The sequence below is a fragment of the Camelus dromedarius genome, chromosome 30, assembly GCF_036321535.1.
Source record: "Camelus dromedarius isolate mCamDro1 chromosome 30, mCamDro1.pat, whole genome shotgun sequence".
Lineage (NCBI taxonomy): Eukaryota > Metazoa > Chordata > Mammalia > Artiodactyla > Camelidae > Camelus > Camelus dromedarius.
Genome location: NC_087465.1, coordinates 14669563 through 14697274, shown reverse-complemented (window position 1 = coordinate 14697274; position 27712 = coordinate 14669563). Strand labels below are relative to the sequence as shown.

At 38.7% G+C, this 27712-nt stretch overlaps 1 protein-coding gene across 3 annotated transcripts; it reads right to left on the bottom strand.

Moving 5' to 3' along the window:
• On the bottom strand, window positions 1–26667 carry GDAP1 (ganglioside induced differentiation associated protein 1). 3 transcript variants are annotated; one of them, XM_010979414.3, is made up of 6 exons: window positions 17652–17841; window positions 16760–16952; window positions 7978–8151; window positions 6531–6625; window positions 4340–4454; window positions 1–3316 (listed from the first exon to the last, which is right to left on the bottom strand). In XM_010979414.3, exons 1-6 carry the CDS (start codon window positions 17766–17768, stop codon window positions 2934–2936), a joined length of 1077 nt encoding a protein of 358 aa, XP_010977716.1. In that variant the 5' UTR covers window positions 17769–17841; the 3' UTR covers window positions 1–2933. The 3 variants fall into 3 exon arrangements, with proteins under 3 accessions (XP_010977716.1, XP_031297304.1, XP_031297305.1); XM_031441444.2 differs by having other exon boundaries at window positions 16905–16952; window positions 17652–17674; XM_031441445.2 differs by lacking the exons at window positions 16760–16952; window positions 17652–17841 and adding an exon at window positions 26597–26667.
• Window positions 26668–27712: the final 1045 nt, after the last annotated feature.

The following is a 27712-nucleotide window of genomic DNA, read 5'->3' as shown; positions in this document are numbered from 1 at the left end:
ACATATTTATTTTCCAATTAATTTTATTGATCTTACAGGCAGAATAGTATCTTTATCTCTCTATGACATTCAACAACACCAAAATAGCTACAACTCCGGTGTCAAAATCAATAATTACTAAAACTCGAGCAAGCAATTTGTTACTATCTGCGATTAGGAAAATTGGATCCAAAAGGCATAGAATAGCGATAACAGTAAAATAGTATTTGTGATAAGACATAAATAGCCAACATAAAGGTAAAACATAAATGTAGTACCTCAGGCATTTTTCTAACTGTGATATTTATACAAACTTTGGAAACTGAGGAGTACACTTGACAGTCCACCAATGATCGTGAAAAAGAAAATACAAAAGAAGTACCTCTCTTGCTAACAGTGTATTATGTTCAGCTCTTTAGCTTGACATTGTGTGGTACAGTTATCCCTTCCAAGCATTAGAAATCAATACTACATGTGCCTCAAGCTCTTTTACGGATGAACGATCTGATGAAGATGCCCTCATTTCAGAAACTAAGGTCATCAATGTTTATCTTCACTTGAAACATTGCAGAAGGCTTGCTGAACCTACAGAAAGCCCCATCTCAGACTACTGGATGAACAGCGACATCTTGTGGTCATTAAACCCCTAAACAAACATCTCAAAAGTACAAGCTCACGGGCACCCATGAAATAAGTGAAATTGCCAGCATGCATCACCTTTAATATGGACAGAAGCTTATTTCCAATGAAACTGTATCTGAAAATCACAAACACTTATAGTAAATTTTCTCTTAATTCAGTAATAATATAAATTTGAGGAAAATCCAGCACTGGTCTTCAAACCTTTATTCTTAATCAACAACACTTACATAGGTAAATATCCTTTGTAGATTTTTATAAAAATCCAATTTTGATTTCTTCGTGTCTGAGTTCTTGATTATAACAGGGTGATAGAAGGAACTCTGAAACACTCTGAATAATCAGTTTTGTGGCTCTTTTATGAATACATGGATTGGAATGTCCCAGCAACAAATTCAGACACTGTATACCATACAACAATGCACTGGGGTGCCAAACGAAGACAGTGTAAAAGCTGCCAGTCTGCTAATTATTGTTGGATTGAGTTTACACTGGAAATGTTATTAAATTTTTATAAACAAGGAATATCCAGTTCATCGAGATTTTCTAAAACAACTGATTCGTGAATTATAGAATTATTTTACCATCAAAAAAAATCATCGTTTAGCAGGTATGACTGTTCCCTATTCACGAAAAGGTTGGGCCATTCTTTGGCCATTTTGCAGAGCCCATCAGAGGCACTCCAAGCAAGCATTTGCTGTTCACTGGAACCTTAGCTCATCGTTCCCTATACTTACTTCCCGTCAGAGACCTAAAACTGCTCCCAAGACTTTTCCAGCCAACTCCACAGAAACCCTACCCTCCTGTCACCAGGAGAGATTCTTCCTGAACACAAACTGTATCATGCAGTGTCATGGTTGTTCACGGAACACACTGGCTGTCAGCTCCAGATGGACAGGGGCAGCCCCCCGGAGTGCTCAAAGGTGAATGAACATAGGTGGACATCACTATCTGCCGACTTCCTTCATCTCCCCTAAACTCACTGCCAAGGACTAAGACTAGGCTTTCTCTTCCCCTGTAACCCTGTAAGGCTTTGCGGATGACAGTAAACAGATGCGAGGCCTAGACAACAGTCTTGTGTTAATACACCAGCCTCCCCAAATGCAAATAAGCCTATTTAATACTCCCAGGTCATCAAAACACCCACTGCCCAGCCATGTGCCACACTAGTGATGACCTCAGACATTCACCTAAAGACCACTCATGTGCACAGAAGGGCTGCAGCGGCCAAGACCCCCCGTGACTGTCCACGACAGTCCACAGGAGTGGTATCTCACAGGACCTTCAAACTGGGGCACCATGAGAAAAAGAAAGGAACTGCTTTAATATCACATAAGACTTTCATGTAAATACACAGTCAGACATGATCCAGTGTGCATCTCATGCCCAAGTACATAAGCAGTTAATCTTATTAAATTATTGACTGTGATTTCCATGCATCTAATATTAACACTAAGGTCAATAACCTTGACATTAGTGTTAATAATAATAACCATAACATTAATACTAAGTACAAAGCCCGGGGTTTTCTCTAGCCCACTCCCCATAGTAACTCCCTAGTTCTCTTTCCCAAAGGTCCTCAGTTACAGGAGAATGCGAGGGCTGTGGCCACTAGCAGTCAAAGGTGATGTTTACTAAGGGGACAGGCAGCCACAAGTGGTACTGGTGGCACCTGGAGGCTGCATTCTATTGCCCATCATTATAAAGACTTAATTCTCCCTTTGGTCCCCTGCCTTTGTCCCTCTGCCCCACCTTATTTCTGCCTGGAGCTAACAGTGGAAGTACGAAGCACCGCGGTGCCTTGCTGCTGTCAGGACCCCGTGTTGTGTAACAGAGATGAATTCTGAATGCCAGGAGACAATACTGCTAACTACTCAACACTCAACACATCCAGGTAGTCTCAGATGAAGGGTTCTGGGCAATCACAGGTTATTATTATGGTCTGCTCATAATAATAACCTTCTCCCAAAAAAGAAGCCAGAACTTGAACTGGCATTTTGAGTTAAAGTTCTGTTCTCCTCTACCTGTCAGCATTCACACGTATCTTGACCTCATCCATGTGTTAAGGATGAATTAGTTCAGGTTTGCAGATGAGTAATCTCAAAGTTAGTTCAGGCTTGCAAATAAGTAATCTCAAAGTTACCAGCCCACAAAAACATCTTCATGCCCTCCTCTCCACACATAAAGTAGCCAAAGAGTAAAGTAAGTTATGCTTTTTACTAGTTGCCCAGGGTCATTCTTCACTGGGCCTGGCAGAGTGGAGAAGTGTCTAGCTGAATGGTTGGATGAGTTGCCACCCTTAGTTCCCCACAAGCCTAGAAGTAATTTGGTCTGGGTCTAAGCGCTAACATCATGCTGCCAAGTCTCTTTCTGAAAAGCATAAATGCAAAATATCCCATTCCTGCAAGCAAACCAACCACAAGGGTGGTGCCAAGAACCTTGGGGGCCCTCTTCTTGGCCACCCGGAACGCAGTTGGCAGCACCGCGGAGATTAATATATTGTTGACATGTCCTAAAACCTTGTTAAATGTTTTTCTCTTCAAGACACGCTCGTAGTAGGTTTCCAAGTTCGGTCGCTTTCCATTTCCCCAGTTTCTCCTCGCAAACCCCAGGAACTTCAGTCGATGCAGCGTGACAGCCAGCGAGACATCCGCCAAGGTGAAGGAATCTCCGCAGAGCCACGGCTGGCGGCCCTCTTCTAATCAGAGATAGGGACATGGAGGGTTAGGAGCAAGCGCCGTACACACCCTAGTTGGCATCTTTTGTCTCAGTCTTGAGGGCAAGTGTGAGTGTAGCAAGAGACAAAGGCCGCGCTACATTTTCTTGGCAATCACACTCAGTGAGTAGTTTTATGCTTTAAAAAAAACAAAAAAACAAAAAAAACAAAAAAAAAAACCCTTGCAAGTGTATCCCAGGCTAAGGGAGACTTGCTTGACATCTGTCGGTACCTGAGCCCCTAGGTGCAGCTGGGGCACTTGACCACTTGAGCTCAAGGCATCTATCATTTCAAGGAGTTGGGAGCCTCCAAGCCAAAGGAGTTAACAGATATTTCCTTCTGGGTTCAGAAAACGGCAGGTGTGCTGTAGGAAAATCCCTAAAGCTGGGCCTGCAGTGTCACTCAGTGGTTGCTGCTTTTAGTTACTTCTTTAAAACGGAAGAGAGTCCCTATGGTGAAGCAAGTTTCAAGGGACATGGTCAACTTTGCTGCCAGTGAGAAGAGTGCAAATGGTCCGTGTGTGTGCAGCTGGGCAGTGGCTTCACCATGAGGCCAGGTTCACGGGCACGATGGTGGGTGCTCAGCAGTGAGCCTGTGCAGACCCAGCTGGCTCCCACTGTGCACTGCACTGCGGACTGGACGTTCTCTCCCTGCCTAAGGGAAAAACTAGACGGAGTGTTCAAGAAATTACTCAGGTTATTCAACCAAACTAACTACTGTAATTAAAACCTGTGGAACAGGCTGGGTAGGAATCGCTCAACCATAACTTAAATTGTGCAGAAAAATCCTTCACAAGTCACATTTTACACAGATGCAGATGGAGTTACAATTAGGCACCTGGATTTTGCTGAATTCAAGGTTATTGTGGCTATCATAATTTAAACTGCCCATGAGTACTAACAATTAAAAGCAGATTACAGAATGTTTTCGGTGAAATTGAAGAGAATTCCCATAAATACTCCTGGTGTCCAGGAGAAGAGAAAGAGAATACAAATGAGAACCTACCTGGAGTTTCTTCATTTCTCCTCTGCAGCTCAGTTTCAACCTGATCCAAGACTTTCTCCAATTCATCAAGAATCTTCTTCAAATACTTGACATTGTCATGGTCAAGGAGCTTTGACTAATCAACAAAAATAACTAAGTAAGTTACTCATGCCTGTAAAAACAATCGATGTAAAGGAAAGCAGATATAAGGTCTTACAGAGTTGGAGCCTGTTTATTCCAGGCAATGAGAAGAAACAGAATTACTTTGCGAAAGCAGAAGCAAAGCAGAGGGGAAATGCTGTGGCTGTGGAAACATCCCAGGGGCCAGACCCACTGCTCACGGCAACTCAGTGGGACCGGATGACCAGAGAGGGCAGAGTGTGAGGGGCACGGAGAGACTCCTGTCACACCCAGATCAGGAATGGGCTTTCAGCAGCCTTCAGTGAGTGAGTGAATAACTGAAGGGTCAGGAATGAGACAGAAATCTGAATGCAGTGTTAAAGGACAAGAAGAAAGTAAGGACCGTGGGTGTGCAGATGTTTCTTTTGAGAAGCTCATTTAGCTAACGCAAGATAAAGGGAGATGGGGCATAGAGGGGCGGTGGAGTGTTGACGTTTGCTACATTTTTAATGTGGGAGAAGCTTACACGTGTTGTTGGAACACCAGGAAAGAATCAGCAGAAAGAAAAGGCTGACTTTAGCTGATAAGGCAAAGCCTGGCTCTTCAGAAGGCAGACAAAATAGATAAACTCTATATGGATTCAAGACTTGAATGTAAAACCTGAAACCATAAAACTCCTAAAAGAAAGCATAGGTGGGAAGCTCGCTGACATTAGTCTTGGCGATGATTTTTTAAATCTTAAACCAAAAGCAAAAGTAACAAAAGCAAAAATACGCAGGAGGGACGACATTAAACTAATAAGCTTCTTTACAGCAAAGGAAACCATCAACAAAATGAAAAGGCAACCTACTAAGTGGGAGAAAATATTTGCAAATCATACACCTGATAAGAGCCTAATAGCTAAAATATATAAAGAATTCACACAACTCAATAGCAAAACAAACAATCCAATTAAAATATGAGCAGAAGTTCTGAACAGACGTTTTTCCAAAGAAGACATACAACGGCCAACAGGTACGTGAAAGGATGCTCAGTGCTGTCAATCACCAGGAAAAAGAAAATTAAAACCACAATAAGGTATGTTGCCCCTGTTAGAATGGCTCTTATCAGAAAGATAAGAAATCACAAGTGTTGACAAGGATGTGGAGAAAAGGGCACCCTTGTGTTCTGTTGGTGGGAATGTAAACTGGTGTAGCCACTAGGCAAAACAGTATGGAGGGTCCTCAGAAAACTAAAAATAGAACTGCCATACAATCCAGCAATTCTACTTCTGGGTGTTTATCCAGAGAAAACAAAAACACAAATTCAAAAAGATACCTGCATTCCCATGTTCACTGGGGCATTATTCATGACAGCCAAGACATGGAAACAGCTTGTGTCCATTAACAGATGAATCAATCAAGAAATTGTGATGTATATAGAGAGAGAGTGGAATATTATTAAACTACAAAAAAAAGAGTGAAATTTTGCCTTTTGTGACAACATGAATAGACATTGAGGGCATTATGCTAAGTGAAATGTCAGACAGAGAAAGACAAATACTGTATAATCTCTCTTACACATGGAATCCAAAAACAAATGCCCAAAAAAGCTCATAGGTGCAGAGAATGGACTGGTGGCTACCAGAGGCAGGAGGTGAGGAAGTGGAGAAATGGATGAAGATGGTCAAAAGGTAAAAAGGAAAAAAATTGAGAAGAGCCAAGAGAGTATATATTAAAAAAGCAAACTAACCAATTACCTTACTGGTATAAAACAAAAGTCACAGACAGAGGTCTAGCTGCCTTAAAGGGGCAAAATACCTGAAATGACAGGTTCCTAGAATATTTTATTAACTTGCTTTTACATTTTATAACTTTCCTTGACAACAAGCCTGAGCGATACCTGCTTTTTAAACAACAGTCATTTGGCCTGAATAGCAAATCTAATAAAGAAAAATTCTTTCTAAAAGCAGAGCATAAGCCAAAGGTCACATGAGTACTGGTGACTTGCAATATTTAATAGAAGATGTTCTAAGAAACAGTGATACTTTACAAAAAGTAGTGCATTTAATACAAACAGCAGATGTCAGTGGAGGATAGCCCAGTTTACTTACTTTAAGTCGCTTCTGCTTTGCAATGTACGCTTCTTGTAAATCTGGGTTTTCTTCAGCAAGTTTTTTCAGTTCCGACTCTGTGTTACCGATTTGGCCTGATAATAAAATCATTTTGGAATTAGAAAATTATTTCCTCCCTTCCACACAAGAAACAAGGAGAAGCAGGGAAACTGGATGGTGAGAGTCTGAGCCCTGCAGGCCACACCCTGGGTCTGCCTCAGACTTGCCCTCTCTGTGCCTTAGTGTCCTCAGTTTGTTTTTTTTTAACTTTTTTATTGATTTATAATCATTTTACAATGCTGTGTCAAATTCTAGTGTAGAGCACGATTTTTCAGTTATACGTGAACATGTATATATTCACTGTCACATTTTTGTCTCTGTGAGCTCAGTTTTAAAATGCAGCCATCAGAGTATCTGCCGCACAGGCGGAGGATGAAATGGGAAGCATTTAGGGCAAAGCCCAGCCCAGCGCGTCGGAAATGCTCAGCGCAGAGCAGTCATTCTACCTTCCAGTACCTTTCATGCTTTCTGTAATGAACTTTTACGTGAAGGGGAGGGAAAAGCCTTATTTAAAGAAATATTTACTCTAGGTGATAGAAGTATAGTCACAATACTTGTGTCAAGTCATATAATGAGTATGGATGGGGAGAAGGTGGAAGAGCAGGGAGGAAAGCGGAGAGGAGAGGAGCAGCGACGGGAAGGAGGAGGCGAGGGGAGGGGAGGGGAGTATCAGAAATGAGGTAAACAGCCTAAGTCAGAGAACCACACAGGTGAGGCTTGGTGTGACAGAAAGGACGCACTTTGTGGGATTAGGAGACTTGGGTGTGAGTGTTCTGGTCAAACAGCCACAGGGTCTGACCACAGGTACCTCCCTTCCTTCCCAGCCTCCTGGGCCACAGTGCACACTGCCTCTGGCTCCTCATCCCTTGCACTGACCCTTCTCTGTCCACGGGACAGGAGGACAGGACAGCTGGAGATCACAACTCAACCTTAGTGAATCTCTAGTCACTGAGTTTAGAGGTGGAGTAAGGGTGAGACAGCCTGTAGTCCCGCTCCCTCACACAATGAAATAAAAATTAAGGACCAGAAATGTGAACCTAGTTGTCCATGACTCCCAGAAGACCCCAGCTTTCCTAACTCCTAGTCCATCTGTCCATGAGAACATGTTACGTTCTTTACTTTTCTACAGGCCACTCTTCTGAGCTTTATCTAAGCTTGGCCTTCAAGGCCAAGAGCTGGAAAAATCAGGTCCTGTAGACAACAGATGTCCAGGTGAACAGCTGAAACACACATTAGTCTGACTGGTGCACGGATCGATGTATAACGTGCCTGTCCTTGAAGCAAACTCAACAACCCTGTCCCAAGTCTTCATGAGATGTGCTAGATCTCAAAAATAAATTAAAAGAAGCTCTAGACAGCATTCTAGGTCTTTAAGATCTTTACATACTGCGAATCCTTGTTGTTGCATAAGCTGGGATCATGGAGTCCACAGTTAGCTCAGGATGTAGGATGCAGCCGTGTGTGTAGGCATCCATTGGCAAGGAGTCAAGTAGTTCTCGATAATGTTGTACCCGTGGGTAATACATGCTTCCTTTATCAGGCATTAACCTGGGTGTTTTTTCTAAAACACACACACAAACATTAGAGAAAAAAGTTACCAATGAGATAGTATATCCAAAGGTAAAAAAACAAAAACCCTAACCTCATCACTAAGACTTTCAATATTATACGAAGGCATGTAAAGGATGCTCTCTCCCCAGCCCAGATTCTGAAAGTTTGAAGTGGACTGATGTACTAGACCAGATGCCAAACCACGATCACACTTTTCCACTCTGCAAATCACTACTCAGCCTCAAGGTTGTTACTTATGCCAACTCCTCAGTGGAACCCTCCCCAAACTCCTACAACTACTGACATCTGACCAGGTCAAGGGTGCCTTCTTCTTCTGTACATACAAAATACTCTGTACATACTTCATTATAGCCCTTATCACTTTAATTAGCTATTTGTATCTTTTTGCCCCACGAACCTCTTCGGGGCAAGGAAACTATGATCCAGGGTCTAGCATAGTGTCTCATACACGTTAGGCCCTTGGTAAAGGTTGGTTAAGTGAATGAACACTCATTATGAGAAGATGAGCAGGGACCTCTCCTTCCTAGGTTCCAATTAATGCCAAGAGTGAGCCTGAATGTGCACTGACCGTCTTCATGGAATTCACCAGGAATTCCTAACATTCTATCTGTGGAAAGTGAGTTCTGCATAATCCTCATTTGCTGGTTAAACTCTAGACTATAGACTTGTTAAGGGCAGGGGCCATGTACTGTTCTTTGTGAATCCTAAGTGCCTGATACAATGTTTGGCTCATCGTAGGTGTTTGGTAAATTCCAATTAATGAGTGAATTAATGAATATAGTCTCAAAGTGCTAGTTATTAGAGAATATTTGAGCTCTGCAGTAGTGAATGAGGACATTGAGACATTCTCCCAAGATCCCACAGCTAATTAGAGGCAGAACAAGGACCAAAGTCATTAAGTCCTAATGCAGTGCTCTGTTTCATTACATCACCCTAACATCTTCAAAGGGTTCATATTTTGAGACCATCCAATCCAAGAAGAATAAAGATGAACTAGGTAATCCAAAGGTTCCTACAAAATCAGTTCCCACTTCTGACTCCCAAACTGCCCCTGAGAAATGCCAACGAACTTGCTGATCCAACAGGTGAAAAGAAAAGCCTTAACTTCATTCATTTATGTCTGCTTATTAATTTATTCATTCAGCTTGGGTTATTTATTTAATTTGGAATCCTTTTAAGCGTCCCACACTCACTCATAAGCATTGACAATTCAAAGCTGGTTGCAGAGAATTTCAGGCAAAATCTCCTAATGCCAGACCAACAAGCTCTTTAAGCCAATGGGCTATTTTTGACTCTCTAATTAAAAAGATGGATTACTCCTCAAACCAGAGGGCAAATATCTAATTCCCTGCTGGGGAGTCCAATTCTGAGACCTGCATTAGAATAACCAAGAATGAAATGTCAGCTACACACTGTTCATCAACAGTGGGTCTGCCCAAGTAGAGCACACCTCCTTGCTGAACTTCCAGGATCTCAGAATATTACCAGGTTCCTAACCAATGCATGCTAGGCATTTCCATGAGGATAACAGACTGGAGGCATTCTAAGGTCCCAGATATTCTAAAGAATTCTTAACCTTTGGTGTGACACTGGCCTCTTCTCAGTATAATGTCCTTAAATGTGTAAAACACAAGACATAAGTTTGCAAAGGAAAATTTATTATATTAAAAATATGTTATCAAAGTAATTTTAAACTATAAAATACTAAGATGGGTGCCTTTTATTGATACATTAACAATATCTAGAAGCAGATGTAATAGCGAGGATAAGTTCAAAGTAGTGATGGCCATAAGTGATATTTTAAGATATCTGCAATACCTTGGTATGCTGTGAACACATCACCATCACATGAACACATGAGCAAAGTCACAGGCACTGCTGAGATGGTGGTGGATTATGGCTACATTCAAAATGAAAGGAAATGATAGATTTCTATTGGAAATCAGTGAAAATAAGGATGTAATTTTTCCCCTCTAAGATATCAAATCTCCTGAACTCTATTCACAGACCACGACGGGCAACAGTTCTGAAAGTATAGTCTGAGAATCCCGGGGCTTCTCAAAGACACACTCAGGGAGTCCACAAGCCAAAGCTACTTTTATACTCATCCCAAGATGTTAATTGCTTTTTCACTCTCATTCTCTCGAGTGTCCGCTGGTATTTTCCGGAGGCTACACGACACATGATCACTCCATCACTCTGATAGTTAATGGAATGGGGGCTTGACTATTCTTCTGTTTTCAACTTTTCTCAGTTTTAATTTCTCATTTGATAAATATTGATAGGTAGCCCACATAAACAAAAGCTCTCAAATGTCCTCATTAATTTTTAAGAGAAAGGGGCCCTGAAACCAAAAAGTTTAAGAACTGCTGCTCTGGAGGTCCAAGAACCACAGGTTAACAACCATCAATGATACAGCATTTTAAAATGCTTCCCAAGTGGTTAAATTTATGGCTACTGGCTCAGGCTGCTTTCTGGTGCCAGGCCTGGGGCTTGCCTTCAGAAGACCACACCACTTCCTTCCTGGAAAAGTAAATGAGAGTGGGAAAAACAACGTCTAATTGCTTCCTGGGGAAGGTGCATCTGGCCAAGTCTGAATCCAAATGTTTAAATGCATGAAAAGGATCTTCTTCTACTCAAGGCATCATTAGTATATAACTGTCTCCTAAAACACTTTGTCAGACACAGCTTAATGTACCCACTGAACCCATGTTCTTTTCCAAGCTGACTCTCCCCCTTCAAGGACACCCTGTCCAGGGTCACACATCCAAGTGCTGCCAGCATCCTCCTGACAGCAGCGCACAACACTGTCCACTGCCTCTAGAGAGAGAGCTTTTCAAAAGACAATTGGGAATTTCCTTTGAATTATACAGAAAATCTTCCCTCTCATGCTTATCTTATTTTCTAATCCTTCCATAAAGCATTTTTGTTATGATACTGAAGAAGGAAAACCTTTTCTCGGTGTTCTACCTCAGTCAGGGGTGGGAAAGCACTAGGAGGCTTACGGGGGCAGGACAAGGAATCAGAGGACTTTTAAGAAGCAGGCAGTGAGAGGCGTTCCCAGCACTGGGGAGCAGGGTTACAGGAGTGGAAGCCAGGACTAGTGACTAAGCTGGAAGAATAAACAAGAATAAATGAATACATTGGCATAAGACCTGATTTCATTGAGGAACTGAGTAGAGACAAAGGCAGGTCATGTGTTGAACCTAAACTGAGGCAGCAAATTAGAAACAGACATAAAGCAGAAAAATATGATAAAGAACATCCAGAGAAAACAAAAGAAAAAAATTTTTTTAATCAGAAAGAAACAATAAAAGCATTCTGCAACCATTTAATGAGGACAAGTAGTTCCATATAGTCTCAAATCCCTGTATTGCTGGGTAGAATAACAGTGGCCCTGAGCCATCAAAAAAAAAAAAATCATATTCCATGTCCCCAAGAGCAAAAAATGAAAAGATGATAATTTTATAATTTTCCTAAATTAACTGCTTACACTCCCTAGTGATGGCAGATAAAGGAGACATTATTATGCCTGTTTTCAAGAAAGACTCCCCATAGTTCTATTTGAGTAATTTTCAGGTCTCCCTTATTAGCTCAATGATAACAGATTAGACTTCAGTCCTATCTCTAGCCCTTTGCCGATTTTTTATTTTACTTAGATCACTCAGTGATGAAGTTGGAATAGAAGATAATATGTAGCATGAAGCTGAACAAAATTGTACCTTTCAACTAGTCATACACCAGGCTATTACAATATAATAATAATGATAAGCAATTAAGTTACCTAAAGCAAAAGATATGGTTACAAACTGACTACAATTCAAGGTTGTCATAACTTTAGAACTAGAAAGAACATATCTAAATGCAGATGAGAAAAAACACATGGTGTCAAATTATATGTTTAGCATATGCATCCAGAATTTTCTGAGACAGCAAATTTATAGCATTATATTCAATAAATTTTATACCTTAGATGTTTAACTACTTTTTATTGAATCGGTACTATATTTAAGACTTTTACAGAAACATTTATAATTGGGGGGCAAAAACTCCTTTATCAGACAGTTTGTTTCAATTATTGTATACACATCCTGTATAATCAGGACTTCTGAATTTTAACACCCCCTCCTTCCACTAAAATTTAACAAATCACAGAAAGTTTTTTTGAAAGTTACTTTTTAAAACCACTTTTATTGGCACAATCATGAGTCTTAAAGACTCATTTTCTTTTCCTTACCATATACCATATTTTCTCTGCACTCAAGTTACAATCTTTGTGCTAATCTGCAATTTCAGTAGATGTACTAAAAAGCATGTAATGTTATTCAACTATATATGAAAGCCTTTTATTAATAGACACAAAATTGATTATTCTACGACCTTAACAATAATCAGAAATTCCTTCCATAAATAACTGTATATATTTTAATATAACAGTAATTTTAGAATTAATGTTCTTTTTAAAATCTGAGTTGATTTTCTATATATATATTGATAAAATTGTATCTATAAAATAACTTTATATTTCCTAATCAGACTTACATATGTTACATTAATATACCAGATAACCTGGATTACTTCCAAACAACATTCTATTTCCTAAGAATACTTAAAATGATATATATAGATATAAGACATGGGACATGAGCTTCAGAGAACTGTTACAGAATGTTTTAAATTACCGAAGTTCAACATTCACCATATGACATCCTTGATTCTAGGTCATCACTGAGTTATTTGGCAGTAATAAATAGTATGTATTCTAGTATTTTATAGTTATTTCATGCTCATTTTTTTTATTATCTAGCAGCCAAATTAAAGTTCACTAAAAGAGATTGTGATATCCCAAAAGCATAAGGATGTAAATATGTAAATCCTGATCAAATAGAAAGTTTGAGAAAGAAGAACAGGTCAGCAAGCATCATTTTTAGTACAATCCCTAATCAATAGGCTAGTAAAGGATAGCAAATAACAGCAAAGGAGATGCCAGTTGACTGCACTCTGGTCTTTAGATGAATGGATACACTTAAAGCCTCTTATTATAACCATGGGCCACTATACACCTCATAAATCCATTCATTTATTATCATTCTAATTTGTCAACTTTCCTGAAAGTTCCATGCATTATTGGACAAAATGCTGCATGTTCCAAACATTTCAAATGTAGCAGGTCACAGTTTGTCATGTTCTAGATAGAACCTATACTTTTGAAGCAACTTGAGATCACACTCGTTTTTTATTTCATTATTGGCTTTTGTTGGTAACTTACTAACAAGCCAGGTCTCCCATCCTTCATTAATGCAAAAGTCATATACTACTTTTAGCTTTGTTAAATTTAATCGTGGTTTTTTTCCATTTTATTGCTCCATGAGAAGCATTTCATAAGCTAGTCATCACTTTATCTATCACAGCTTGACATCCACAAGTGTAATAGTATTTCTACTGTCTTTATTCAAATCATTTATAGAATTGTTAGGCTCAAGTCAGAAAATAGAAGCCTAAAGGGATGCTAGTAGAGATCCCTGTCCAGGCAGACATCTATTTCAATAACTCATTCATCTTAATCATTCGGAAATATTTATTAACTCCTGTTAGAGAACATTCACACATGAGGCATTGGGAATACAGTTGGTAATGAGACAGATACTGTCTCTAACCTCACTGTGCTTACTGTGGTCTACAATTGAAATAATTAAAGTGTCATAAAATTATCATTGGATAAGTAAATGAGAGTCCATGGCTAAACAAGCAAACTGGCATAAGAAATTAATTCATGAATATTCTTCAACATGTTGTTTATTCATTGGAAAATGTGCATTACTCTCATCTAGCCACATTTGCTCCTTCATTCCACAGGAGTATTATATGAAATAATCTCAAATGCTCTCATTAAACCAAGATACACAATATCTAGAACCCTGCCCAGCACATAATGCTCATTTTTTAAGTGTTACAGACATTCTCCAGTAATGTAAAATTTAGGCCAGTTCCTTTTAATTGAGATACTCAAAATATTTTTTTTTAATTTTTAACAATCCATTTTACAACTCTGCCACACTTATGAAAGACAGTATTTTATAAATGCTTAAAGTTTAAGCAAATACTTAATGCACAGTAATTTGTAGTAGTGATTCTCAAACTTTAGTGCATATATGATTTGCTTGGGAATCTTGTTAAAATGCAGATTCTGATTCAAGAGATCTGCAGGAGAGTTTAGGAGCCTGTAGTTCTGACAAGCTCCTAATGCTGCTGATCACTAGAATACAGATTAAGTAAGAAAGTAGAATTCACCTTTCCCCTTCTCTGACAATTGGGATAACATTTGTCGATTTCTTGTCTGGCTCTTTTCCTAATCTCCATGAGTTCTTAATGATAAATATAAATTATCATAATAATAATTTTGATAATGCTTACATTTGAGGGAAAATTTGGAGACTAGACTAACCTTCATTTATATAATTGTTTTCTTGCTGTCTTCATATCTACTATGGGTTTTAGTTCTCTTAATCTCTTAACTCTTTCTGACTGAATGATTACTCTCCTTGGGAAACAGGAAGAGTGAAATAAGAGTTGACTGAACTTGCTTTATCTCTGCAACTGATAAAACGCTATCACCTAGTCCAAGAAGACAAACAAAAAAGTCAAGTTACCAAGGATGTGCAACAGCTTCAGACTTAGAGCTCAGATTCTTGATTATTTACTTATTCTATTGGTACAACTAGAATTAAAGTCCTTAGTTTCCCTATTTTAATCTTAATGTTTAGCCCACAGTGCCTTCTCCTCTGATTCAATAAATAGTAATAAGAACTTAGTATTTGCCTTGAACACAACTCAGAATGCATTTCAGTTTTGTGTAGTATATAGTCAAAGCAAAAGAAGCTTAAAGAAAAATGTAATAAAGCCTAATATTCACTAACATTGTTATTATGATTGTTACATTGTAAAGTAACATTTTATGTTATTGAACATCTTGGAGGAGAAACAAAGCAAGGAAGAGGAGGAGGAGGAGAATGGTGGTAGCAGTAGTAGTTCAAGAGATGCTAACAAAACATTTAAATATGATTTCCCACTTACTGTATCTTTTTAAAGTTTTGATTACTTAAAGTAGAATTCTTATGCAATTACTTTGTCTTATTCACAGTATTATAATCACTTCTCCCAAGAAATACAAATTATTATTTAACAGATTTGTCCATTTCCAAAAAGCTCAAGATTGAGAAAAACTGTCTTAAGTCAATTAGCCACCATTTTCTGTACAGTCCCCAGAATTTAGACTTATCAGGAATTGCAAGTAATGACAGATGTAAAAGCAGTTCATTAAACTCTTTGGTTTAGATTGATGGCCACCTCCAGTAAGAATCCTAGGGAACTAAACACTTGGATTAAGAACAAGGGTAGCCCACTGCTGATCCAGTTCCCTGGTGTAAACCACCACCACCCCCATCCCACTATTTAGGTCTTATACCTATTTTCCTTCTAAGTCTCAGACTTTTCTGGGAGGGAACCTCATAATTTCCTTTCTCAGCTTCCAATAACTGGGGGTCACATTCTGGCTTTATCCTGCTCAGTTAACATCAACGTAACTGGTGGCAGATGAAGAGTAACTGGATCTCGTACAGCCTCTTTTTCAGAGCAGCACTTAGCTGAAAGCTAGGAGTCTCTGTTCTGCTCTCAATTCTGCCAGTGATCAGCTGTGTACTCTTGGGCAAATATTGAAGCTGCAGCTCATCTCAAAGCCTTGTTGTTAGGAAGAAGTGAGACAAGGTATAAGCAGCAATGACTGTGGGAGACAGTCAATGTTACATGAAGGTTTCGATTTGAAAGGCTTGCATTCCAGCCCCATTCTGCCATAAAACTGCAACATTTACCTTAGGCAACCCCTCTGTTTCTCTTTCCTCATGTACCAAATGGGAATAACTCGTCTACCATGCTATCTCAGGTGGGATTTTTTGAAGGTGGACTAAAACAGATTATAAAATACCTGACATAAAACAGGCTGTCAATAAATAGTTATTACTTAAAAGCATTGTACAAATTTAAGCCCTGTAATTCCTCACAAAGGGTATAAAATTCAAACAATACAGAAGTAACCTAGGGCAAAGATCTCTGAGTGTACCAACATTCTAATCTCCCTTGCCTAGAATTTATTCCTCTTTTTCCCTCCTACTGTTTTTTAAGGTGGAACCATTTGATAGACTAGATGAAACTGATCTTCACATTATACCTTTAGAATCAACATTATGAATTTGACTTCAAGGCTAATAGATCACCCCCACAAGCCATACACCTGCAGGGTTTATTGCAAGTGAATTTAAAAGGGAGTTTCCAACATTAAAATTGGTAGTTTACATTAAATCTTTTAAATAGAGTTATACTGGCTTATACAAAATTTACGCAATTTTTTCCATTTTATATTTGTGTGCTTATGGAAATGGAAAAGGTTTTTGGCACTAAACCATCATCATGAAACCAAAAAGAAGGAAGGAAGGAAGGGAGGAAAAAGGAAGGAAGGGAAGGAGGGAAGGAAGGTGGGGGAGGAAATACATATATTTGTGTTGAAAGTAAATCCAAGAAATCACAAATAGCCTTAACATTACCATCCAGGAAAGTCTGTTCAAGATAATCAATGATCTGAGTGGCCTCACAAATAATGTTTTCCCCGTGGATAAGGACAGGCACTTCTCCAGTTGAGTTCAAACGCATAAACCAAGGCTCATTGTGCTCACTCAGGGGCAGACTTACATCATGTTCCTCGCACTTCAATGCCTTTTCAGCAATTACCAAGCGCACCTGGAAGAGTTCACACTGGTTACCACAACATGTGCAGGCTTTTAATTGAATGGCATCCCTGGATACCACTAAGCAGTTTTTTTGGTGCTACCCTGAGTTATTAATATTTTCAACATTCTTTTTAATTATTCCTATACCTGGTATTGACAAGTGAAACGTATTCTAGGATCTTGCTTTTATACGTTAGAAAAGATAATAAAATAAGTAATGAAAATGATTCTGGCTATATTCATTCCACAGTCACCCTCTCCATCACTACTACTTTCTTTGTGTCCTAAACCTTATTTATGTGCCTTCTCCTGACAAGGCCTTGAAACAGATACGCCAGGCCTGTGGAAGAGAGCGAATGCGACCCAGAGCAAAAGAAGGAACTGTAGATTATGCGGCTGCAGGAAGGCGCTTCCCTCCCTGCCTCCCTCTTCCAAGGCCCCGAGACAAGGCCTCCAGCCCAAATACCGAAAGTGATGGGAAGTTTTGTCGCATTTCATGAGTGGCAGTGCCTGACTCATCCCTTGCCAGCTCAGCCTGGTTCTCCCTTCTCCTGCACAAGGCGCATCCCTGCCCCACAAGGGAGCGCCCCCCGGGCTTAGGGCGTGGAGGCCGGTTTCTAGGTGCGCTGGTTTACCCGGGCGACACCCAGAGGGAGCTGTCCCGGTGCTGAAACCTGATCTGCGCCGCCTGCCGGGCCGAGGCCTTTACCTTTTGAGAGCTGAAGGAATGCGTCCAGTGGTACAGAATGAGCTTAACCTCTGCGTCCGACTTGCCTTCCGCCATCAAAGGCGTGCCCCCTTTCTGCTCGTCCTGCCTCCGAGCCATTTCGGGCTGCGTGAGCGCGGGAGGGCCTCGATTGTCCGCCCTTTACTTCCCCCACCCACACTGCCCTGCAGAGTATCCTTAGCTTTCCCGCGATGCCACCCGGAGCTGGGAAAGTTCGCGCGGACGAACGGAACACTGGGAAGTGTAGTTTCGCGGGGGAGAAAGCGCCGGGGCCGAGTCTGCAAAGACGCGGGGGCGTCTGCGTTCCAGAAAGCCTCTGGGGTACGCAAGTCCCCTGGAAGGTGCAAGTGGACGTTTGTTAGGGAAAACAATCTAAAATATGAGTCCCTGATTATTAAAGTGAATAATGAATAATGCTGATTGCAAATTACTCATCGGTTTTGCAGGTAGAGGTTGCTTAGGTACAAAAGCATCACTTTCCCAGGATATTTAGAGCCTGTGCCTTTGGCGAAAGGGAAAGTCCGGTTGATAGACAAACAGGTTAAGGATTTAAGAGTTTTCATTAGAAGATGCTACTATGGCGTCATGTAATAATAATAGTAGTAGTAGTAGTAGTAGTAATTATTATTATTAATAATTAATAATAATAAATCTCATTAACAATGCTGAGTTAAAATAGCCTAGGTTTATTTGTTTTTTTTTTTTTATTGAAGTACTGTCAATTTCTGGTGTACAGCACAACGTCCCAGTCATGCATATACATACATATATTCATTTTCATATTTTTTTCATTAAAGGTTATTACAAGATACTGAACATAGTTCCCTGTGTTATACAGCAGAAACTTTTTAAATCTATTTTTACATATAGTGGCTAACATTTATAAATCTCAAACTCCTTTTCCCGAGTAACCATAAGAGTGTTTACTAAGTCTGCAAGTCTGTTTCTGTTTTGCAGATGAGGTCATAGTGTCCTTTTTTTTTTAGATTCTACATATGAGTGGTATCATATGGTATTTTTCTTTCTCTTTCTGGCTTATTTCATTTGGAATGATGATCTCTAGGTCCATCCATGTTGTTGCAAACAGCATTATTTTATTCTTTTTTATGGCTGAGTAGTATTCCACTGTATAAATATACCACAGCTTCTTTATGCAGTCGTCTGTCGATGGATATTTGGGTTGTTTACATGTCTTGGCTATTGCATATAGTGCCGCTATGAACATTGGGGTGCATGTATCTTTTTGAATTAGCATTCCCTCTGAATATATACCCAGAAATGGGATTGCTGGATCATAATATAAGTCTATTTTTAATCTTTTGAGGAATCTCCATACTGTTTTCCATAATGACTGCACCAAACTACATTCCCACCAGCAGTGCAGGAGGGTTCCCTTTTCTCCACAGCCCCTCCAGCATTTATTGTCCATGGACTTTTGAATGATGGCCATTCTGACTGGTGTGAGGTGATACCTCATTATAGTTTTGATTTGCACTTCTCTGATAATTAGTAATATTGAACATTTTTTCATGTGCCTACTGGCCACTCGTATGTCTTCATTAGAGAATTGCTTATTTAGGTCTTCTGCCCATTTTTGGATTGGGTTGTTTTTTTTTTGTTGTTGTTATTAAGTTGTATAAGTTGTTCATATATTCTGGAAATTAAGCCTTTGTCAGTCGCATCATTTGCAAATACTTTCTTCCATTCCATAGGCTGTCATTTCATTTTGCTTATGGTTTCTTTTGCTGTGCAAATGCTTATGAGTTTAATTAGGCCTCATTTGTTTATTTTTTGCTCTTATTTCTATTGCCTGGGTAGACTGCCCTAGGAGAACATTGCTAAGATTTGTGTCAGAGAATGTTTTGCCTATGTTTTCTTCTAGGAGATATATCATGTCTTGTCTTATATTTAAGTCTTCAAGCCACTTTGACTTTATTTTTGTGTATGGTGTAAGGGAGTGTTCTAACTTCATTGATTTACATGCTGCTATCCAGTTTTCCCAACACCATTTGCTGAAGAGATTCTCTTTTCTCCACTGTATATTCTTACTTCCTTTGTTGAAGATTAATTGACCATAGGTCTGTGAGTATATTTCTGGGCTCTCTATTCTGTTCCATTGAACCATATGTCTGTTTTTATGCCAATACCATGCTGTTTTGATTACCGTGGCTCTGTAGTATTGTCTGAAATCTGAGAGGGTTATGCCTCCAGCTTCATTCTTTTTCTTCAATATTGCTTTGGCAATTCTGGGTCTTTAGTGATTCCATATAAATTTTAGGATTGTTTGTTCTAGTTCTGTGAAAAGTGCCCTGAGTAATTTGATAGGGATTGAATTAAATCTGTAAATTGCCTTGGGCAGTATAGCCATAAAATAGCTTAGTTGTTAAACACAGAATTTTTAGAGCAGAACTACCTGGGTTCATTTCCTGGTTTTTCAATTTTCCCAATTTTTGAGGTGGAGATAATTCTATTTCCTTCCTAAGGTTTTTTTGTGAGAAATAAGTAACTAAATACAGTATTAAACACTCAAAACAACCTAAAATGTTCTAGACACTAAATATTATGTACAAGTTCAGTTGCCTTATAAACATTCTTTTTATAACCATAGTCAAGATCATAATTTTATGCTAATCTAGTTATTATTGTACACCTCTCAAACTTAGCATAAATAGTAAATAAATAAAATTTCTCTTTCAGGAAATATGTATTAATATGACCATGAAATGACTGCTTGTATAATTCATTCAGCAAATATTTATTGAGTACCTACCATGTTCCAAGCATTGTACTGGGCCCCACCAATATGAAGATGTATAAGACCTGATACCTGGCACCCAAGATATGTCTGGTGGCAGAGACAACAAAATAAGTAGGCAACCAAGTGGAGATGAGAACTGTCAATCTTAGGGTGAACACAGGTACTCAGAGAAAAGAGAGGCAGGTACCCAACTCAGGTCAAAATGTGCCCCCCGGAAGAAACAAAATCTCATGAGGTCCTTCCTGCCCTTTATAACACTTCATTTGTTGTTCTCTATGATTCTTTTATAATTTTTCAGGATTTTTATATCTTTTTATACCCTTCAATGAATTCAAATGCTACAGCAAAAGTGATCCTTACCAAATTTGTTTTTTATCAATTCACTCTTCAGAGAAATAAAGGAAAAAGCAAAATTTTGACATCAGACAGAGTGGGGTTTAGATTCTAGCTCCACCCTTAACCTGACCTCTCTTGAACCTTCACTTCATTGTGTGCAAAATATGGGTGTATAAGAATATATGACTGCACAGGAATTCAATGAGAGGCTGTGCACAAGGCACTTAGCACAGTGCCTGTGCAATAGCAGTTGATGAAAGCATGCGTGGAAAAGCCCCTCTGTGATGTTAAGAGGACGTCATATGACTCTTGCTTGTCTCTCTTTGGGCCTTAAAATGTTTACTACTGCTGTATAATCCTCCTCTCCCATTCCTCTTCAGAAGATTCATTTTTAATTCTCCAACTTCAGACTCTAATGTATACTGTCGGTTCCCCTTCCTTAATGTGCCCAAGTCCCCTCAATATCTGAATAAACAACATTCTTGTTAAGTCCTTTGTCACTTGCAGCTGAAAGAGTCCTGACATTAAAGCCCCAGTCTGTCAAACACTGAGCACTTTCTCTGTCACATATTCCCAGCAGCAAAGCCACATGTTAATCAGTGGATTGACTGATTACCGTGTTGGTGTTAAATATTAAGTATTGAATATGTCCTTGGAAGTGTAAGTGTATATAGAGCTTCTGAAAGGAAATTTATCAGTCCACATCAATAACCTTGAAAGCGGGCGTAACTTCCAACAGTTCCTCTATTTGCAATTTAACCAAGGAAATAACTGGAGCAAATTCTGGTCCTAAAAATCTATTTCCCCCTTCTTTGATGATGGTAGAAATTCTAGCTAAGCACATGACTGCTGAGAAGAAAAACTGCATTTCCCAGGCTCCACTGCAGATAAACGTGGCATGTGACTAGTTTCTAACAAATGGGATATAATAGACATGCCAAAGGGCCAGTTCTGGGAATCCTCCTAAAGAAGATGGTTGGTCCTGTGCTTCTTCTTCATCCCATCCCTCCCTCCTGCTACCAGGAGAGTGAATACTGGCTGGAACCATGAAGAATGGGGCCATACCCTACGGATGGCGAGCCCTGAGCTGACCTTGAGAATCTTAGGGCATTGGGAAGCAGAATGACCACGTGAACCTGTCTGCAAACCTCCAAACGGGAGAGATAAAGCATCTTGTTTAAGACACTGTTATTTGGTCCTTTTTCTGGGTGCTATTGTCTTAACCTACCCTCACTACTACATCAACCTTGTGAAATATAAGTGGCTTTTATTTCTTTGTGCATCGATATACTGTAATTTTTCTATACTAAATATGTGCTACTTTTACTTCTTAAAGACTTGAATATTACAAGAATGTCATTAAACAGATGAGGTAAGGAAGCATGATGGTTTGATTTGGTTTGGTTTCGAAATCACGATAGGGGTAGAAAAAGAACTGTTCCATCTACTTCCATTGATCCATAATCTCTGTTATTTTCCATCCTCATAAAAGCCACTCTGAGGTAATATAAAAACCTTATTGTCTATTCACATCATTATTCAGAGCTTCTACTAAACTGTGTGTGTGTGTGTTCTGCAGCTATGAGTTTTTGTACATCATTACATTAGATTGTGGGCTCCAGGCAAACAGGAGCCAGATCCAGGTTAATGTACTTCTTCAATATGCATTTGTTGAGCTCTACCTGTCCTGGGAACAGTGCCAGATTTAGAAGATATGAAGTTAAAAGTCACAGTCACTGGGACTCAAGTGTGGAGAGAGAAAAATGAAACTTCAACACAGTGCCGTAATTGCTCTGATATCTGAGAGATTATGATGGGAATATAGAGAAAGGCACCTAATATAGACAGGTTTTCCAGAAGAGGTTATGCTCTTTATTCCAACTGGTACCACTAATGCAATTACCAGTCTTCCCAGTGCTGTGCTTTCACCTGTTCATACCGCCTCGACAGAGCTGATTGTTTAATTTTCAGGAATTTGGCAAGCTGGATGTTCAACACAGCCAGTATTAAAGATTAAATAAGATTAAATTGTATTTAAGTAAATTATTTTTAAAATAAAGCTAGCAAATACTCAAAACAGCCTTTCAAATTATTTTGCTGTGTTTATCATTATCTATAATATACTCTAGAGTTTATTTTTTTATGTCTATTATGTTTGGGTGATGGAAATCATAATAGGGGTGGGCTGTGTGCCTCTCTTTTAACTCCCTGTTCAGCCACATCATATTAGTAGCTTAAAACTGGCCGTGGTAGGAGTATTTACACTACGGAAATCTGTAAGTGCTATCTGCCATGTGTTTGGGGTTTTTTTCCTGGAGAGTTGGTTGTTAAATATTTACCAGCACACCACGAATGCATGTATTTTATTTAGTATTTAATAGATGGTTTTGATGACAATGATGATCAGGAGAACTGTGGGTCAATTTGTGAATGAGTATGTTTGTATGTTCATCTGCTTTGGGCACCTTTTCTTGTCCCACCCAGCTTTAGTTCTGCTTCCTTCTCCATTTCTCAGACCCCACTATCCTTATTTCCTTTTCAGCCTCTACATTCTTTTTAGGAAGAAAATAAATGTGCACACATCTGTCTGCCCACCGTTAAACACCGAGCACTTTGTCTAGCACATCTCCCCAGCAACAAAACCATGAACCAGTAAACACTGAAAGAACTGATCATTGCATTGGTGTTTAACATTAATAATACCTTATAAACAAAAGGAATAGTGTGGAATTTTGGTGTATGAAAATCACAGACCACTTTCTTACACTCTCATCTCATCCTCATGATAGCCTGTAAGGTAGCTACCATCCATAATACCTGAGCAATTGGTCCAAAGTCCCAGAGCTGGTCAGCGAAAGAGCTATAACTCCAACACGACTTTTCTAACTCTTGGTCGAGTATTATTTTCTACAACACTACACTAGTTTTAAACCAAAAACAGAAAGTTGTGGACTTTCAAGCTTTATACAGACTGGGGTACACTTTGGGAAAAATATAGCCACCCTCTTGAAAAGCAGTCCACATGGATATGTATACTTCTATCAGAACACAAACTACCGTAACAAACTACTGTTTATATGTCTTTCTTGTGAATTAGACTCTGAGCCTCTTAAGGTCGAAGACCTAATACTGTTCATTTTAGTATCCCCGAGAATCCAAAATAGTGCTTGGTACGTAAAAGATGCTCCAAAACTGCTTATTAATAATGGAGAAAAAAGGGTAGATAACCGCCACCAACAGCAGCGACAACAAAAAGTGACAGAAAAACAACAATAATAACAAATTATAGCCTATTTCATCTACTGCTCTAGAAATTCAATGTGTAAAGGCAATTTCATTTGACAAATTAAATACTTACAAATCTGGACTGTGTATCATGGCTTAGTAAATTGATTATTTTTATCTTAATTTTTTTGAAATTCTTTATTCATTTGAATATTTGTGAGTGAATGAAGTTAAAATGGATCTGATTGATGCTAAAATAATAGATCAGCCTGGATCAGTTTACCTACAGTTATGATAAAAATCTACCAGATATGCTGGATACACAGGTATATCCAGTTTGGGAAAATACCTTGAGCTAAACAATTATAATTTGTGCACTTTTCTTTATGTCTTATGCTTCAGTCAACTTTTAATTTATCATATAGAACTTTTATAGCTGAATGATGTATATATTTATAAAAATTATCATTGTCTAAAGTTCTATTACTGATATTACCTATTTTGATGAGTAATGGGTAATTCATATATATATGTACATATATATAATATTTTTTAATGTATGTCAGCTAACCCAGAGATCTTGAAAACTTTTGACAAATTGAAATACTCGGCTTTTGTTTTTTTAAGTACTTTTACAAATGACCACAAGAGGTCCCTATTTTTTTAAGAATAAGAAATCCCCTGTGATTTTTTTTTTTCCTTTGACAAATTAGAAAACAGAAATGGTAATGTGCTCCAGAGAATGTATTTAACTAATTAAGCTATCTGGTTAAAAAATCAAATTTTCCAAAATTAGGGGAAAAAATCTTTTATGCATATGTAAAAAAAAATAGAATCTGCTAATAACAGCAACATTAATACTAAGCACCAAGAAGCTGTCTTGCCTGCTTTACCTGACCCAGGCCAGTTATCTGACCCATGTGAATTGCATAAGATTTGTAACTGGTATACACATAAGAGAAAAGGGTGGGGGAAGGTCCTTATTTAGAAATCATTTTTGAGAATTTTTATCTCAAATGTTAAAAATTCCTGTTCTCTAATATTCTCAGACATCTACAAAACTAATTATCTAATTAATGAGATGAAAGATGGCTCCTCAAATACATTGATTTGATGAAGTAATTTCCATGGTTCCAACTGCTTTACCAGCGCTCTGATCATCTTGACTCCTATATTTATCACCACGGTTCTCGAAGTGTAATCCCCTAACAGACCATCATCACCTGGGAACTTGTTTAAAATGCACAGTTTATTTAATCAGGAACTCTAAGGTGGAACGCAGCAATGATGTTTTTAAAAACCCTCCAGGTTTTTCCGAAGCACATTAAGTCTGAGAACTACCAATTTAGTGTATAACTAATGAGCCATCTCAATTCCCAGTCCCCAGTCCGCCCCATCTGTAAAATTTGTAGAGCAGAACAGTGCATGAAAGTCAAAGGCTAACTCATGGTATCTGGAAGAAAAGGCTACATAACTTGGAACCACTTCCACAAAACAGCCTGGTAAAAACCCCCTGGTGCCAAGCCACCAGTCAGAGTTTACAGGCTCAGGACACCAAAACTCCTTCACTTCCCCCTCAAAAAATGTAGATTACCCACGGCGGGCTTCTAGGCAAAAGCCTCAACAACCTTAGAATAATAGCCCAGATTTGCTTTTGAAATTCTAAAATCTTTCTTCTGGTCTTTCTTGCATCCCAGAGCAAAGAGTCATGTTTAATACTAAATGCAATTTATTAATTCAGGAGGCTCTTGCTGTGAGGTTATTGTATACTTACATATCAAATTATTAAATTATTATATTTGGTTAATTTCCTAGTTTCTCAAAGGATCACTACTAATGTTAACAGTACTCTGAATTCTTTATTTTTTTGGTAGAGAATTCTCTTTGAGCCGTATTTCTGGTGCAAAGGATTTGACATATCTGTCCATCCTCTCTCACCCGTCTCTATTTTGATGAATGGTACAGATTTTAGAATAAATACATGAATATGGACCAGTATTCAATTAAAACAAAGATTCATTTGCACTACGTGGTTGCTAATATTTTTTGAAGGGTTTACTGTGCACCAGGAACTATTTTGAAGACTTTGTAAGTGAATTGTATTTAACACTTGCAAAATCCCTAAGTCAGGAAGAAATATCATCTCTGTTTTATAGGTGAGGATACTGAAGCACAGAAAGGTCAGGAAATTTCCCAAACTCACACTATTAGTAACTGTTGAAACTAGGACTTAACCCCACAGGTTCATTTTGGGACTTCACACTGTACTCACTGGAGTAGTTCATTAAAAGAACACTTTGGTGATTACATTAATGTGCAAATATCACTTATAATATGAGAGTAAGAGAAATCAAAGAAGAAAGAAAAGGAGTCACTTCCCAGCCCTACTTGTATTTGAATAGTATCACTAACATTTCTTTCCTTAACGGTACAATAATAAAAAGATCTACTTATAAATGTTTGCAACTATGAAACCCCTAGGATATTTATATATGAAAAAAGCACCCAGGATATTTATTGCTTATGTCTGAAATTGAAGCTTTTTATTAGTTAACATTTCCTAAGGTTAATATAGTCTTACTAATTTACAATGTACATATGTACCTACCATTCAGCCTTTATCGTAACCACAGAATTGCCATCCTCTCAGCAGAAGATACCTTTTTCTTCCTTTTTCCCAGTAGATGACTCAAGTAGTCTTCCAGGACACCATCTTTTATCACTTTTGTTTTAGTTTTAAAGGACTCTTTCCAGGGGTTTAAGATCATTTGGCATTTATCCTGGTAATTCAAATTAGAATATTTAGTAATATATTGGAATTTATTTTTCCAATGTCCTTGCTTTTGCATTCTTTTAGTCACTAAATAATAAGCAGAGAAGTTAATTTATGCCTGCATTGTCCCTGGCCACATGAGAAAAATGGCATTAAAACTCAGAGGCATAAGCTTTAACAAAAGAAAATGTTAATGTTGCAAGGATTGCTCTAAGTAAAAGTTTGCTTTGTGAATGTATAAATAGGACAAGATAAGGTTCTGGGCAGCAGCGGATCCCAAGCACCAAATAGTCATCTATGTTCCTTTGGCACCAACTTCAACACACTGGCATAGTCTTTTTTCTTAACCACCCAACGTCAGCAGGGACATTGAGAGAACAAACATAAGAGCTAGGGCTATAAAAACTACTTCATTTATCTTGCTGGTCTTAGTACTATTCTGAAGAAGCATAAGATAATAATGACATGGAAACACAGTGCTGAATTTTACACTGAGGTCTCAAAGCCTAAAGCATTTCTTACATGCTGTACTGTCCAAATGAAAGCAATATCGTAATGCATGGAGGAAAGATTCATTTAAATCCTAAGTATGTAACCGAAAACAGATGAAAGCATGGAATTGAATCTGTGCCTGTTAAAGCCATGTGAGGGAGACAGGTGACATGTGGCCACAGTGAACCTGTTTCCAGTGACTCCCTCCGTGACATTGGGGACTGATCAGAGAGACCAAGTGAACCACAAAGATCCAGAGAGAAGGAGCTGGGCTTTGTAAGAAATGATCCTTTTAGAGCAGGGAGGTTTAACAGAAAAAGAAAAACTGGTCAAATTCAGGTGATGCTTTGGTTTTCAAAACACACGGGAAAAATCAGGCACATCTATTAACCAAACATGTTTTCAGCCTAAAAAACTACTGCTGTATGCAAGTTATGAAAATGCAAAAGCCCAGCTTTG

Excerpts from the sequence above, each read along its gene's own strand:
- GDAP1 (XM_010979414.3), bottom strand. The coding sequence starts at position 17,768 with ATGGCTCGGAGGCAGGACGAGCAGAAAGGGGGCACGCCTTTGATGGCG. Across the intron at positions 16,953-17,651 it reads ATTCCTTCAGCTCTCAAAAG|GTGCGCTTGGTAATTGCTGA; the intron begins GTAAAGGCCTCG and ends GAACTCTTCCAG. Across the intron at positions 3,317-4,339 it reads GAGAAATGAAGAAACTCCAG|AAGAGGGCCGCCAGCCGTGG; the intron begins GTAGGTTCTCAT and ends ATCTCTGATTAG.